Here is a 15,473-nt window from a genome sequence, read left to right as displayed (position 1 = left end):
TGCTCGACAGCTGCTTTTTTCCTTCAGATGTGTGTCCTTGTCTCGCAGCCTGTCCCACACTCTTTCCCAGGGTCCTGTTGTTCTCTAACGCCACGCTGAGCTAAAGCCTGCCGCTGAGCTCCCTCATATTTCTCTGCGTCCTTGCCCTCGAGTCTTGCTGGGCCCTCGTCAGTCTCTGTCCTCTCTCCTGCTGTCCTCTCGTCTCGCTGCGTGACCTTGTCTGTGAGTGTGTGTGTGTGTGTGGGTGTGTGTGTGTGTGTCAGATGAGAGACAGAGAGAGCAGAGCTGTTTACCATGAGCCAGATGGGGTAAGGCACCTTTCGGAGGACTTGTGGGGCATCAGAGGACACAGAAGGCACCCCGCTACACCACAGAGTGGAGTAGAGCCAGGGCTCATTCACTGGGTACACAGTCACACTCACATTATTGGCCAGATACTCCCTGAGGGAAGGAAAGAAAAAATACATGTCAACGCTGAAGAAAAAAATGTCCTCTCCCTTTCTTAAATGCGAATATTTTCTGGTTTCTTTAGTCCTTTCTGTCAGTAAACTGAGTAGTGGACAAAACAAGACATTTGAGGACGTCACCTTGAACTCTGACCAGCATTTTTTACCATTTTTTGACATTTCATGGACCAAACAACAAATCAGTTGAGAAAATAGTCATTACTTGCAGCCCTAAAAACACAATATTAGGCTGAAAATGTACACCATTTCACCACCAATTTTACCATATTTTATACTGAGGTAATCCAAAAGTAACAGAAAGTAATCAAGTCACATTACTTTAATATTCTCATACTTGGATAACAATACTGACTCCTTTTTTTAATAGTTGATTGATAATTGCATCAGTAGCTTTAAAGTAATCCTCCAAACCCTGCAATGATTAACTTCATTGGAAGTAAGACAAAAGTAGTGTAATCAGTAACACATCCCTCCATACTGACAGTAACAGTGTAAAATAACTTATTACTTTCAAATGGAAGTAACTTGTAATATGTATGAATATATTACATATTACCTTTCACTTAGCTCATTTTACTCAGAAAAGTAGAAACATTAAACCAACAATAGTTCATCTGTATCCCTGATGAAGAAAACATATGTGTTTAAAGGATCATTTTCCACCGTTATTCCAAACATGACAATCTTCCAGATTTGATAAAGGTCATGTAAACAGCACATTTACATTCTGAGTTAGGCCTGGTTTTGAATCAGGCATTTTTCGATTAGGAAATGTGGGTTAGTTTAGGAGCATTTGTTGGACGTGTACATGCTCGAATATGTGGCTCAGTTGGGGTTTTATGGCTCTTGCACGGGTCTGGTCAGCTCTGTGCGATGTACACAAACTCAACAGTTTGCAAGGCCGGGATAAAGATGCATACACAAAAGACAAGCCCACTTTTCTGGTCTTAAGTTACCTCGCGAGGCAGCTGGACTCACAAGATCATGCAACAGCCAATCAGCAGCATAGGAGGGACTACTGACTACTATTTTGACGCAAAGAAGCAAAATAGTTCAACTGACTCCAGCTGCTCCAATTTTCCATAGTCGAAGTACGTGTAGCTGTATGTAAACAGGAATATTAGTGGACTATTGATTTTCATTAGTCACTGTAAGTTTGAGATAAGCTATTTCTTCATGTGAATCTGCATTTTAACATATGCATATTTATTAATCAATCATTTTCTTAAGATTAGTTATGGTTCCTATGTGGAAACACAATTTCTGCCAAAGTTAGAACAGCTTTCAGTATTTCCTTGTTTTGTTTTGCTCTTCTCACTAGTTTGAAGCACATGTTGCTTTAATGTCTAAAGTCGGTGGCGATCTCTTGTATTTTATAGGAGATTTGAATTGAAATAGTTCCCGTACTTGTTTACCTGCTGACCTTTTCCACATCCACTCAGTCCGCTAAAGACCAAGTCAATGCACCTCAGGCAAGAAAAACAGGTTACCTGCACCAAAACATGGACGACATTTGATATCCGTCCAGAAATATGGAGGAGTTAAATTTGGTTAAAACGTTTTTAAAGTAAATATCATCATAATTTTTGTAAGAAAAGTCAAATCACACCAGACGAGTCCTTCACTTGCTGTTTCTGAAGGATTTCTTTCAGATAGCGCTCTCTCTTATCTCCTTCTGAGCAGTGTCCTTGCTGCCTGGCAGTAGTGTCTCTTACTGTATGTCTCTGCGGCTGGCCTTGCTGTAGTGGAGGGTCAGACTTGTTATTCCCCTCTGCCTTATCTCTTCCACTGACAGCTTCTCATTTGCGGCCTGCTGAAGCCCTCGCACCCTCCCCCTGTCCGTGTCGGGGGTCCAAGTCACCTGGCACAAACACATATCACATGGGAAGACCCTGATCAGACAGAATGCCGCGTCCATCGCATCCAGAAATGATTTGGTTTCATGTTAAATGGTGCTACATGTAGAATTTAAAATACTAATTCATTCTTGAGAATTGGGAAAAAACTGTATGTTGAGGTTTTAATTTTTACTCTTCAAATATGCTGGGTAACTCAACTCCATCAGATGGAAAAGTGAGCAGACATTTTATTTTTTAAAGTGGCTCAGAGTTGTCTTAATGCTAACAGAATACACATTTTTATACCATAATTATTATTTAGCTTTGATTCAGAAGGGCTACAGAGTTGACATGTTATGGCTGAGACACATCTGAAAGCTATATTATTTAATGAATTTGTCAAAGATTAGAAAGTTTACCAGTGATTTTTTTAAACCAGGAAGTGAGACAGGGGTTCTTCAAGTATAGCTAACCCTTTTCATGTCTGATTAAACTGTGTTTTTGTAAAAAATCTGATGGAGTTGACGGAAACTTTAAAGAGCCAATGTTTTCATTAAAAAATACATTTTAAAACAAAGATAATTATAATTGCACATTTCTAGACCTATGAAATCAACATGTCTTGATTGTTACAGATTTTGAAGGCTTTAAACACATTTGTCACAGACCTTTGTCTGTGACAAGGCTGATTTCTGACACAGAACAAATTTAGAAATTTTAAAAAATGAAAACAAACCAAAAAATTAAAATAAATAAATGAAATGTTTCATACATATTCATCTTAAAGAGTATTGGTGACTTTTCCGTTCCCATGAAATAAATCTTAATATTTCAGTTAAAATAAATAAAATGTCTATTACCAAAGGCTTTCGTAATAGATTGAGGTCCTCTTTATAAAATTAACACAAAATATTGAATGACATTCTTGGATTTGATTTTTGATTTAATTTTTCAAAATAACCATTTTTTGTCCTCTTTGTGATGTCAGCAAAGCAAATTTTCAGTTTCAATGCAACACATTTAAAATATATTTATAAATAAAAACAAATATACCTTTATTACTGTGAATTCAAGTTCAAATCTGACTAACTATAAATAAATATCAATGCAAAACATAATTATTAATTAATTTTATTTATTAATTTTATAATGCAGTGTGTCCCTTAAAGCACGCTCCGTCTTATTAGTTTGTGTTTCTTTGCCTGACAAACAAACACAACTACAGTTCCCATAAATCCACATTCAGGAGTTGCATTACTATTTCGGAGGGAATTCAAGCGACATCACATCCATGTTTTACTAACTTACTCACAAAAAACAAGATGAGAAAAAGCTTAATACTTACTAATGTTTTGTTGAGATAATTTACTTTTCTATTTTAGATCAACTTGAATCATTAAGAAACCCAAATAAATATTTCAAAAATTGTTGAGTAAACTGAAAATGGGAAAAAAGAAATGAAAGCAAACCATTTTAAAAATGGCGTATCATGTCACATATATGACTCCTTAAAGAATATTTTTCAGAATGGAATTAGAGTGTTAGTATTAATCATTTTTTGTAGGACATGATGATTAACCCCAGTTCTCAAGAATGTATATGTTGGCAAATAAACTGTGATAAAATGTAAAAATCAGTTTCCTGTAGGACAATCACAGCTGGTGGTCTTAGTGACAGTTGGTTCTGTACTCATGGTTACAGGACTACAAGCAGCACCATTAAGTTATAAAAAGGATCATCATGGAGGGACCTACAGTCCTCACCCTCTTCTGGGAAATCCCTGACTTCTGCACGGCCCACAGCGTGTCCATGAACCAGTTGCGGTAGCGGGGGTGCTCTGGCGGAGGCCTGCGGACGTTGAGCAGTGCGGAGCTGTTGGCCCTGGCAGCCAGACGCAGCATCTCCACCAGACTGCAAACCGTCTGGTTGCCGATCCTGCTCCGGTCCTTCGCTGTCAGGGTCTCTACTGTCCAGTAGGGGTCACTCTGGAAGCAGAGGACAGCAGCACAGAGGCACACACTCAGATATGACATGCGACTCTACGCTGTAGAATAATTAACACAACATAAGAAACAGTTTGCAGACTGTTTATCTTGTAGATGTTAGATTTAGACATTTCTATCTTTTTTCTTTTTGTCTTTGCATGATTATTCTACTGAATATAAATCAATGCATCTGCACACTCATCTCCAGTATTTGTTGCCTAAGGATTTGGTCACAGACCAAATTGGTTTTTCAAAACCAACACTGTCCCAGTGCAGTTAACGGAAAAGCTAACTAATTTCTATAAGACTTTTAAAGTTCTTTTAAATATGTTTTACTGTTAAAAGTTGAGGTTTCTACGGAAACGTATTGGTGCCACAGCAGAAAAAGAAAAAAAGATTGGTATCATGTTATGAACTGAAAAATGTATTATTATAGCAAGAAACTTTTCTTGTTATAACAATATACTGTTTATCTTATTAGAACTTATTTTTAGAAAATAAACCATTTCAAATTATAATGTGATAACTTACACTGTAATAAGGCAGCGTTATAACAATTCATAGCTTTCATGTGACGTCAAGTCTGTATGAGAACAGAGGGCAAAACAATGCTGTCTTCCACAGCTTGCCAGCTTACGAACTGAATGTTCTCTGTTGTTTCAGATAGTTGTGGTGCGACTGGATGCACTAATCAACAAGGAGACAAGCCTGGGCTGTGTTTCCACAGAATCCTGCCCAACAAAGAAAACCCAGAAGGGAGGAGGCTTTGTTTTGTGCCATTAAATGTGCCTCTCACACGGATTTACAGCAAACACTACCAAAGTTTGGACTAAATTTATGTCATGAAATATTATGTTAACCTAAAAAAATGATACTGTCCTACAACACTGACCACAATGACCCTGATAGCCAGCGTAAGTTAACTGCTACTCATCTTTGCTTTGACAATGAAGAACTTCTTATCCTCCTTTTCCCAATCAGCAACATTATTGATCCATCCAGATCAAAAATACATATGACTGTCTGTATTTTTGTACGTTTTCATCCAGATCAGCAGTGTAAGGTGAGGGATTCTCCACAATATAGATGCAAACATCGCTGAAGTTGAGTTCCAGCAGCGACTTTAGTGACTCAAATACGGTGGCGGGTGCTGTATATGGATCACAAGTGACCAAAACCTGTAGTTTGTTTTCATTTCTTTGTTTTTCTTTAGTTGAAAGGTGATCCAAATATTCATGGCTTGAAACAGTCAGAAATTTTAGTGACTTGTGCTGTGTTTCTACGGAGACGCTGGTGTGAGCCGCCATATTGGCCCACTGTTTTTGCCCTCCAGATCACCGCGTATGTCACCTGACTGAAAACTATGAATATGTTATCACTTTACATTGTTAGAACAAGAAAAGTTTATAACTATAACTATACATTTTTCACATTATCATGTGATAAAGGACTAAAGGACTTTGGCATGTGGCGAATGATGTGCTGTGATTGAAGAGGAAATGCTGTGATTTGAAATCAGGGTGAGTTGAGGTCAAGTGTATTTCAGTACCTCCAGAAACCACTGCCCTGCGTTCAGAGAGCGGATCTCTGTCCAGTTGAATAAGGAAGCGTCCTCATACTGCCTGGCTGGAAAGACCTTGCGGACGTCTGTGGTTCGTCTCAAGGTTTGGTCTCGCATTAGAAAGGGAACCCCATCCACACTGGCAGAGACAAAATGATTTGCAAATTATTTAATCGTGTTCCTACCAAACAAATGATATCTCAGCTTCAGGATCTTTATGTGAAACTTCAGAGCACACTGAGTTTTTTTTTAAATGTAGATAAGCCAAGATTAAAATGTTATTAAAGTGTGGTTTATAACCTGATGGTGACGTCTGCCTCCAGGGAGCTGGCTCCGTTCTGCAGGGCTCTGTGAAAGGACACCATGGTGTTTTCTGGAGCCAGCTAGAACAGAGAGGAGACAAGACAGGAAGACTAATGTCAGTCACTGTGTGGAGAAAACAAACATCAAGGGGAAATGATGGAACAGAACAGAAGCCCCGAGACGTAAGAGGGGGAAAAAAATCTGGTGATCCATTTCCTGAGTCTTATCAAAATTATTGTAATACTCATTTCAACCACTAGAGGCTGAAGTGCACCGCTGCCCCATGTTCTAAATGGGACGAAGAACATTCATGTTTCCTTCCAGGTGAGTTTTAATTTCTCCATGCACTCTAAATATAAGGTACATATATTGTGTTTTACAAAGTTATTTAACATTACTGTCATGTTTTTCTGTTGGATAGAAATCTGTGCTAATGTGACATCACTATTAAAACACATTTCTAGCCAAAAGAAAGACATGAGACAAAACCTGTTTCATCTGTTCTTAAGTCATAAAAGCAGGATAAAAAACTATTTTGGTCAGACTCTCTGAAGGCTTCCTTATTACTGACCTCATGGAATATAAAAATATCTTCATTTATCCAAATCTTTTAGTCTGTGATTTATTAAAAAACTCCACACAGCTGAGGGGAAAGCCAGGTGGATTTTGTGATTTGTGTGTATACTGTTCATCTGCATGAATGTGTGTGTGCCTTTAGAGGGCAGGAAAACACAGCTCCGAACATCGCTGTACATTTGTTTATAGCTAGTCATCTGGAACAGTATTTGCTTGGCCAGCTGTGAAATGACAGTTCAGTGTGTTGTCGGCTCTCATGCTTACTGAGCCTGATAACAGTATCATGTACTGTAGCTGCACACCACAACTGCTGTGTGAAATACAGTGCAGAGGCACACACACACTCAGTCTATGAGCAGAAAAATATACAAACTGATCCATCAGAAACAAGTCTTTAAGAAATACGTTGGACATTTATTAAACATTTTTACCCAAAGTAGCAGCAGGACACGGACACCTGCCATGTCTTGGCAGCGGCACGCTCTTCCCACGGAGCTGCACATCATCCATTTGAACAATTAACTGGATCAGACAGTGAGGTCTGGCAGAGCACCAACTCACCATGGGAGCTCCCCGACGGCCGATGATGTCTGGTCGAGGTTTGAGGCTGTGGCGGTCCATGATGCAGGGGCAGGTGAACGTGAGCGGTGCCAAGTAGAGGGCCAAGAGGATGATGATGTAGATCAGCAACACCATCACCTGGAAAGCTACGAGGAAGGAGAGCAAAGAGTGAATTTATTCATTCTAACCTTGTCTCGTCTATTCATTGTTAGAAGAAATGTGATGCTTTGTCTGCACTGGTCTGTTTGGAGTATCGGAGTGTGGTATATGGAACAGTATTAGGGCCAGGCCACTTTATTTGAAGGGGTGTGCATAAGACTGTCATTACACTGCCATAACCATGTCACAACACTTGTCATGAACATGAAGGAGTTTTTATGTTTATATCATGTTTTATCTTCCTCCTCTGATTTATTTTTTTCTAATTCCTGGCAGTAATACTGAAAGTTTGACTTCATTCTTGACATTTTGACTTCATTCTGGAAAATGTGCAAAGTAAAAAAGAAAATTATAACATTTTATTTAATGGGATGTGCATAAGGCTGTCATTACACTGTCATAATCATGTCATGACCATGAAGGACTCTATGAATGTTTATGATTGCTGCCATTAAGTGTCATTCGGTCAATTATGACATTTTAATGCAAAACTGACATTGTTTGAGATGCCTTTGTTATGACAACTTGACATTATCAAACCTAAAGAACTGAATGCCAACTTTATTTTATGCATTAAAAATTACATAGTTGACCTAATGACACTTAATGACAACAGCCATAAACATTCTTAAACGCTCTTTCATGTTCATGACATGATTATGACAACCTTATGCACACCCCTTCAAATAAAGTGTTAGCAAAAGTCATTACACTGTCATAACAACTGTCATGAACATGAAGGAGTCAGTAAATTGTGTAATTCTTAATGCAAAGTTGAAATTATTTGAGATGTCTTTGTTATGACAACTTGACATGATCAAACTGTTAAGTTATATGGTTTAAGGATACATTACACTGTCATATGTGGTTGGTTTTGACACTGGCTCTATGAGATGATTGTAAGTGTGTCATTTTACTTGACCTCAAATAAAGTGGTACATTTTAGACTTGTCATGAAGATGTCATTAAGTTTATAACACTGTCAAATGCATTGGTAACAGTGTCATGAATAATTTCTTGGACTGTAATTAAAGTGTTGCCATTTGGACTTCACATAAAGAGATCATTTAAATGTTATAAGGCCAGTGTGACAACAGAGATCATTTTGTTCTCGGTTGTTTTCAAGTTGTCATAACAAAGACATCTCAAACAATGACAACTTTGCATTAAAAATTACATAATCGGCCAAATGACATTAGTCATAATCATTCATAAAGACTCCTTTATGTTCATGATATGATTATGATAGTGTAATGATAGTGTTATGCACATCCCTTCAAATAAAGATTTTTGTTTTACGTTGCACATTTTGAGAATGAAGTCAAACTTTCAGCATTACTGCCAGGCAGAAGAAAAATATAAATCAGAGGAGGAAGATTAAAAAAAAAAAAAAGTGCAAAATTTCTGAAAAAAAAAAAATCTTCCTTCTCTCATTTTTCCCCTCTTATCTCTGACCCAAGTAGTCTTCCATACTAGCACTTCCTCAAAAGGGAAAATAATTTGTTCATGCCGGAAAATTCAGACAATTACAGGAAAGCACTGAAAATCAATTTGACATGGGTCAATAGTGCATGTAGGCAAACAAATACACCGAACCACACAACATCTGAAATATCTTCATGGGTTTACTCTAATTTTGCACTATAGCTACTTGTAATGGAAACACGTGAAAAACTTTTTCAGTCTTAAACACTGTATACACATAGGGTTCCAAAATAATTGTTCCTGAAGGGCTCAGGTTCTACCAAGAACCATGGGCTTCTGAAGAAATCTTTTTCAAATAAAGGTCAATCAAGCGTTCTTTGAAAGACTACGAGACCCAATACAAACCCTTTTCCTCTAAAGAACCCTTTATGACAGATAGGATTGTTGAAATCCTTGAACAACTCTTTGGTCAAGGGTTCTTCGTACCTTAACATAAAAGGGTTTTCAGTAGAACCCCCTCAGTGCGTTCTTGATAATATCTTTGGAATTTAAAAAGGTTCTCTCTCAAACCCACTAAGTGTTTCCTAGATAAAACACTTGGAATATAATATGTTTCTCAGTAGAACCCCCTGAGAGGGTTCTAGATAAAATCATTGGAATATCAAAAGGTTCCTGGTATAACTCACTTGGTGTGTTCTAGATAAAACCCATTTTCCCAGTAGAACCTCCCACAGTGTGTTCTGTATAAATACGATAGGGTTCTCTGGATAGGTTTTTGATAAAATCCTTGGAATATAAAAAGGTTCTTAGTAGAATCCCCTGAGCATGTTCTCAATAAAACACTTGGAATATATATAAAGGTTCTCTGTAGAAGCTGCTGGATGGGTTCTAGATAAAACCCATGGAATATCAAAGGATTCTCAGGAGAACTCCCAGGGGTGGGCTCCTGTTAGCACCCTTAGAAGGCAGAACAGTTCGATATGACCCCAAGAGAGGGTTTTGGGTGGAACCATTACGCCATAGAAGGGTTCTTTGTAGAAGGTTCTGGGTGAAAGCTTTGACACATGGTCCCACATGCAGCCATTTAGGTTGGATTAGAGGGGGAACTTTCTGAAAGGGTTCCAAGTGGAACCTTTTTAAAAGGTTCTAACAGGAACAGGTCCTATGGGGCAAGCCAAAGAATCCTTTATGGTTCTAGTTGGCACCTTTATTAAGAAGAAATCGAGAAATGAGAACTCTGACAGCAGATATCTTCAGTTGAAATAAAGTCCACACTCACTGGATCTCTCTCTGCGAACCACGTATCCAGCCACCAACCAGCTGAGAGCTGTGACTGTTGCCAGGGCTCCAATGTGCAGGAAAGGTGCTGTGGACTGGTAACAAAGAACAAATATAGAACACTGGTGTTAATTTGTGGTTAGAACAGCTAATCAAATCACATGTGGTTTTTACTGTTGTAAAAACATGGCTGTTATATTGTGTTATTGGTGTGCATTAGCCAGGGTAAAAGTTGTTCTTTTAATTTATTATTATTATTATTAGTAGTAGTATTCTGATATTATTAGTAGTATTATGATTATTATAATAATAATTATTATTAGAAGTAGTAGTAGTAGTAGTAGTAGTAGAAGTAGTATAAAACTGCAGGTCAAACACCATCAAGCACACATAAACACTAATTAAAGGTAAAGATAGTTGGTATAATGTAAGAATGTACTTATTCTTTGATACATGATTCATTTGTTTGAGAAGTAATTTTAATTTATGATAAAATATATATTTTTGTCTAGAAACCACTGTGTGACTCATGTATATTGGTCATATTTTCAATGTGGAATGAATGGGTGGTTAACCCGCAAGTGAATCTAGAAACTAGGCTAGAAACCTTTTTTTTGGCGCATGCACCAGGTGAATAATTGTTATTGGACTGAATCTTCAGGTCAGGTATCCAGGTCTTAACCATGTAAAGTTTGACACATGAAATAATTGCCAGAAAATTTAATTTGATGATAATCTGTTGAAGCTGAAGTGCTTCTTGGACCTTTTGACAAAATAGGAATAAATAAAATAAATTATTCTGTGCCATTTCGCATTTATTTAATTGATCACAATGATTTGTAATTTAGAAACAATAACATATAATAATGCTAATATTGTTCATTTCAATATTGTTCAATTATGATGATGAGGAATATTTAGGGAACGTTAACTAAAAGACAACTATGAGCAAGTGGTCAGTTGCTTATTGCACAGCTGTGTCATTCTGATTCTAACCTGCAGTGACACAAGCAGGATGTCCCACTCATCTCCCCATAGGTCATCAACAGAGACGACACCAGAGATGGTGGTGAGCAGCGTAGCCAACACTCCAATCTGTAAAGACAAAACAGGCAATGATGAGGTCAGGCTGGATTTCAAAAGAGCCTGTGGTGCAAATCCATGGCAAAAATGTAAGAAGTGAATCACAGCACCTTGTGAACCCAGTAGAGGTTCAGCTGCTGGCCCAAGGATATGTGGAAAAGTGCTAAGATCTGAAAAAGAAACAAGATTCAGTGAGTTGTATCATATCTGAGCAATAAGAAACCTTGCAAACATTCGGGGGTTTGAAAAGACTCTGACCATTAAGAATGTGATGTAGCTGAATCCCACGGTGGTGGATACAAGGATGGGGATCGTCTCGTCCTTCCACTCTCCTGTCCGGTTGTATACCGACCTGCAGTGTGAAGAGGTAAGGTTGATCTATGCTGGTGGTGAAACGCACTACTGTCATTGTTGTCAAAAAAGTCACACTGGTGGAAAAACTGACTCACAAGTTGAACTCGTTGAAATCATTTTGAGCCACCAGCCAGAAGTAGGCCCAGAAGAGAAGCAGAAGGAAAGAACTGCACAGGATGATGAACCATGTACACTCCCACTGTAAAGGAAACACAAACAACAGTTTACTTTTTCAGATCAGGTCCACGGGAACTTCTGTACATACAGCGTATATAAGAATATGATGAGTTTACTCCTTAGTTCCAAGCCAGGAATTAAGGAACAAACTCTGAAAAAATATTAAAGCTGCTATAATGAGTATTTTTATAATAACAATGGATCTAATATCTGCATTTAATGAGACAGCTGTTGATGATAGTGACAAACACAGATAATTATCACCCCACTCTGTAGTTCCTCTCAGCTGTATGGCACTTTAACGTCTCCCAGACCATTTATTTGGTTTTACAGCCCACAACTTTACTGCTTGATTCACTGTCACTGCAGCAAGGAGGCTCTAAAGTCCCTTGGTGTGCTACGTGCAAGAGCAACTGGACCAAAACATGGAAGTGGGCCTATGTCATCCTCTGAGCCACAAGACTGTGGAGGAAGATGCAAGTAGGCAGGCGAGAGGGACGTTGTTGACAACGTCTCCAAAACATTAACAATAGCAGGAATATTATGAGAGTCGACTCCATTGTATGACATCTGAGATCTTCCAATTGGCATTCACCTATTTGTGGCCACGACATAAACAAATGTTGTCTAGTTGACGATGCGAGTCTGACATGGTAAGAAATAAATTATGCCTATTGTGAAAGCGCCCTGAGAATCAAGTCTCTAAATGAATTATAAAGTTGTTGTGGAACTCCTGAATGAGTAAATAGGCACCTTTTTGGACGGTTATCAGATCATCTTGTCAATGTGGTGTTTTCCCCAATAACAGTTAAGTTCACATGCACATCATTTTTAGGTCTAGCCTTATTACTCTTCGCTTCACTGACAAAATCTCAAACAAATGAATGAGTGAATGAGTTTTGCTGTTTCTCAGCCATATTTTTTTTAAAGCTGACTATTTTTGCTTGTTTATAGCAACATATTTGGTGATGTGATTCTTCGTATGGTCTCTTTGCATTGTACTTACCAAAGATCACTTCTCCATCAAGCATTTCCTTTGATTTTCTCTTTGTTTCAGATTCTGTTGGTGTAGCTGTTGTTTTTGTCTGCTCAGTCACGGTGACATAACAACCCAGTTCTGACATTTTTTTTCTAAAAAACAATCTGCCTTGTGAGATGACTTCCTGTAATTCCTGCATGCCATTACAAAGACATAGTCAAAACCAGATGTTTAGAAGAGCATAAGTGTTATTACTTAAGGAGGGCTCTATTAGTTAGTAGTTAGTTAATAGTTGTCATTTTTTAAAGTGGGGTTTTATGAGGTACTTATAGTCAGTGTACCTGCAATGACTGGCAGCAGGCATACTGCTATCAACTTGGAGAGGCAGCAGGAACACTGGTGTAGGAAGCTAAGCAATGCACTGCTGTGGACAGGGTTAGCGACATATTTTAGCCAACTAAAAAATCAATCAATATCACTCCAAAGCAACAAGAATCCTTGGTATTGGTCTACAGCTGCCTCAATCGGTTAGTTTGTTTGTGTACAATACAGTGCAAGTGATATTTGGCTTGCATAATGTCGGTTTCCCGTCAGAGAAAGCTTTCAGGCACACTGTAAAAATGAAAAAGTTGAGAAAGCTCAAAATTTCAAGGCAACAGACTGCAGCAGATTTTTGAGTTTTGATCCAAAATCAAATTCTTAAGTTTTGAAGTTTGACCAACTGCTGATCTTTTTTATTTTTAAGGAAAATTTAATTTTCTTCTTCAGATAAACTTAAAGCTTTGAATTTTAGAAACTCAATTAATTAATTCAATTAAAACTATTCAGTCTTTCAGGCACTAAAACAAGACAAATTAGGTCCACAGCTCACTGACCTACTTAAAAAAAATGTTTCTAAAACTCAAAGATTCAAGTTGATCTAAAGATTGTAGGTCATCAAAACTTTTTCAAGTTTATTTCAAAACTTAAGAGTTTGAGTTGGGCTCAAACCTCAAAAATCTATTGCATTGTGTTGCTTTGAAATTTTAAGTCGTCTCAGTTATTATTATTTTTTTTTTTTTACAGTGCAGCAATGTAAAGTGTTGAAAACATTTTAAATATACAGTAGTGAATGCTTGAACTGATACTGATCCTGCTGCTTCTCCAAACTGGGTACGTGCCGACCACCAGCTACTGTAGGTAACACAGTACCTCATCCAACCCCACTTCAAAAAAGCCGACCTATCCCTTTAAAACGTTTTCTCTTTAGCAGGTTTTTAACTCCTTCCTGTACAGTCTTCCGGCTTGACATGTGGGACAAAGGTGTAGAGGAGAGCTTGTGCAGTGCTCAAGGACTCGTCCCTTCAGTGGTTAACAGGATTAGGGGCTAATGCCATGTGAGGGGGGGGTGAAGAGTATGATAGGCCAGTCAACACATCCTGCTGATCAGCTTTGCACCACAGCGTGCCTGAACTCACCATTTCCAGCACCTTATGTAAGAGGCTGGGAGATGATTAGGTGTGTGTAGAGGTGAAGAACAAATGGCTGCACTGATGAAACAGTTGAGTCTACACCAGGAAATCTAAGATGCAGGAGTTTTAATTTACGACTTGTGAAAGGTCTCACTTTTAGCCGGGAATGGAGAGGTCATGAATATGCATCACAGATTGTCTTCCAACATATAGCATGACAGCGGCTCACCGAGTGGCTCATTTTAATTGGTTTAGCAGGTACCTGGAGGTCAGGTGCCTGTACATGGCTATGAGGCAATGAGGCAGGGTCACGTTGTCAGTTTAACTCGAGAATCAAGCAACAGTGGAAACAGTGTTCATGGATTTTCAAGTCAACTCTATGAGGGCTTGCAATAGAGAGAAACAACTGACTGCCACTGTAAAATAAATTCAAGTTCCCAGGGTTTCTGAAAAAGGCATCATTTGATACAATTCCCTGATATACTGTTATTTTCCCAGAGACCAACCATTTAAAAAATGTGAAATTCTCCTTTGTATGTCTCCTCCAGAGACCGGTAATTTGACAGATTAGGATTCCAGTTTGAGGCTGGGGGTGACCTGCAGGGTCAAAGAAAGGTTGTGGCTAACAAGTCAAGTAATCCCTGGCTGAGAAAATCTCCTTGGTGAAGAAAATGATGATGAGGAGGTGCCTGCTCCTCAGTAACTACTGTCAAGTGACCTTCAGTCAATATGGAGAACACTTTCACTTTCAATTCTATATCAAAATAACAATAAAGTCTGTGATAGTGTAAATTTCCCAGAAACTGGCAGACAAAAAAGCCTAAATAATTAAGATTAACTGATCATTTTCATCAAACTGATGCTAAAATCCTCTAAACCCAATTAAGGCAGTCCTGCTCATTGATTTGTAACACAGCCTTCTCTTGCACAATGCAGCCAGAGATTCAAATAAAAAATTAAAGTGCTTCTTGCCTGAACCTCAGTTAGTAACTAACTAACCCTAACCCTAACCCATGCCATCAAAATCAATGTTTTAGTGTTTTTATCACATATATTGAACTACACGTCACATATACACCAGTACCTGGCCCAACAATGACAAAAACATTGTTTTGTAGGTATTCCTGGGTATTTCAGAGTAGTTTCTCTTCATGGAAAAATCATTAAAAGTTAAAAGTGACTTATCCTGCACTTGGACTGGAATGTTTTCAAGAGCATGGCCTTACTCTAAAGGCACAACTTTATTCACTGACTTTGGTGAAACTGGAGAATATTT

At 38.3% G+C, this 15,473-nt stretch overlaps 1 protein-coding gene across 1 annotated transcript in view; it reads right to left on the bottom strand.

The window, feature by feature from the left end:
- gdpd5a (glycerophosphodiester phosphodiesterase domain containing 5a) overlaps positions 1-15,473 on the bottom strand; it is a 46,653-nt gene that overhangs the window by 5,122 nt on the left and 26,058 nt on the right. Inside the window, exons 3-13 of the mRNA XM_084730685.1 lie at positions 11,686-11,789; positions 11,495-11,588; positions 11,347-11,406; positions 11,150-11,248; positions 10,155-10,248; positions 7,292-7,437; positions 6,152-6,234; positions 5,840-5,990; positions 4,069-4,290; positions 2,183-2,328; positions 294-441 (exon numbers count right to left, since the gene is read on the bottom strand). Coding sequence (XP_084586811.1) covers positions 294-441; positions 2,183-2,328; positions 4,069-4,290; positions 5,840-5,990; positions 6,152-6,234; positions 7,292-7,437; positions 10,155-10,248; positions 11,150-11,248; positions 11,347-11,406; positions 11,495-11,588; positions 11,686-11,789 — 1,347 coding nt within the window. The remainder of the gene's footprint in view (positions 1-293; positions 442-2,182; positions 2,329-4,068; positions 4,291-5,839; positions 5,991-6,151; positions 6,235-7,291; positions 7,438-10,154; positions 10,249-11,149; positions 11,249-11,346; positions 11,407-11,494; positions 11,589-11,685; positions 11,790-15,473) is intronic.

This window comes from Lutjanus erythropterus, chromosome 11, assembly GCF_056507025.1.
Source record: "Lutjanus erythropterus isolate fLutEry1 chromosome 11, fLutEry1.hap2, whole genome shotgun sequence".
NCBI lineage: Eukaryota > Metazoa > Chordata > Actinopteri > Lutjaniformes > Lutjanidae > Lutjanus > Lutjanus erythropterus.
Note: the sequence above shows the minus strand (reverse complement) of the source record. Positions and strands in the feature narration are given on the sequence as shown.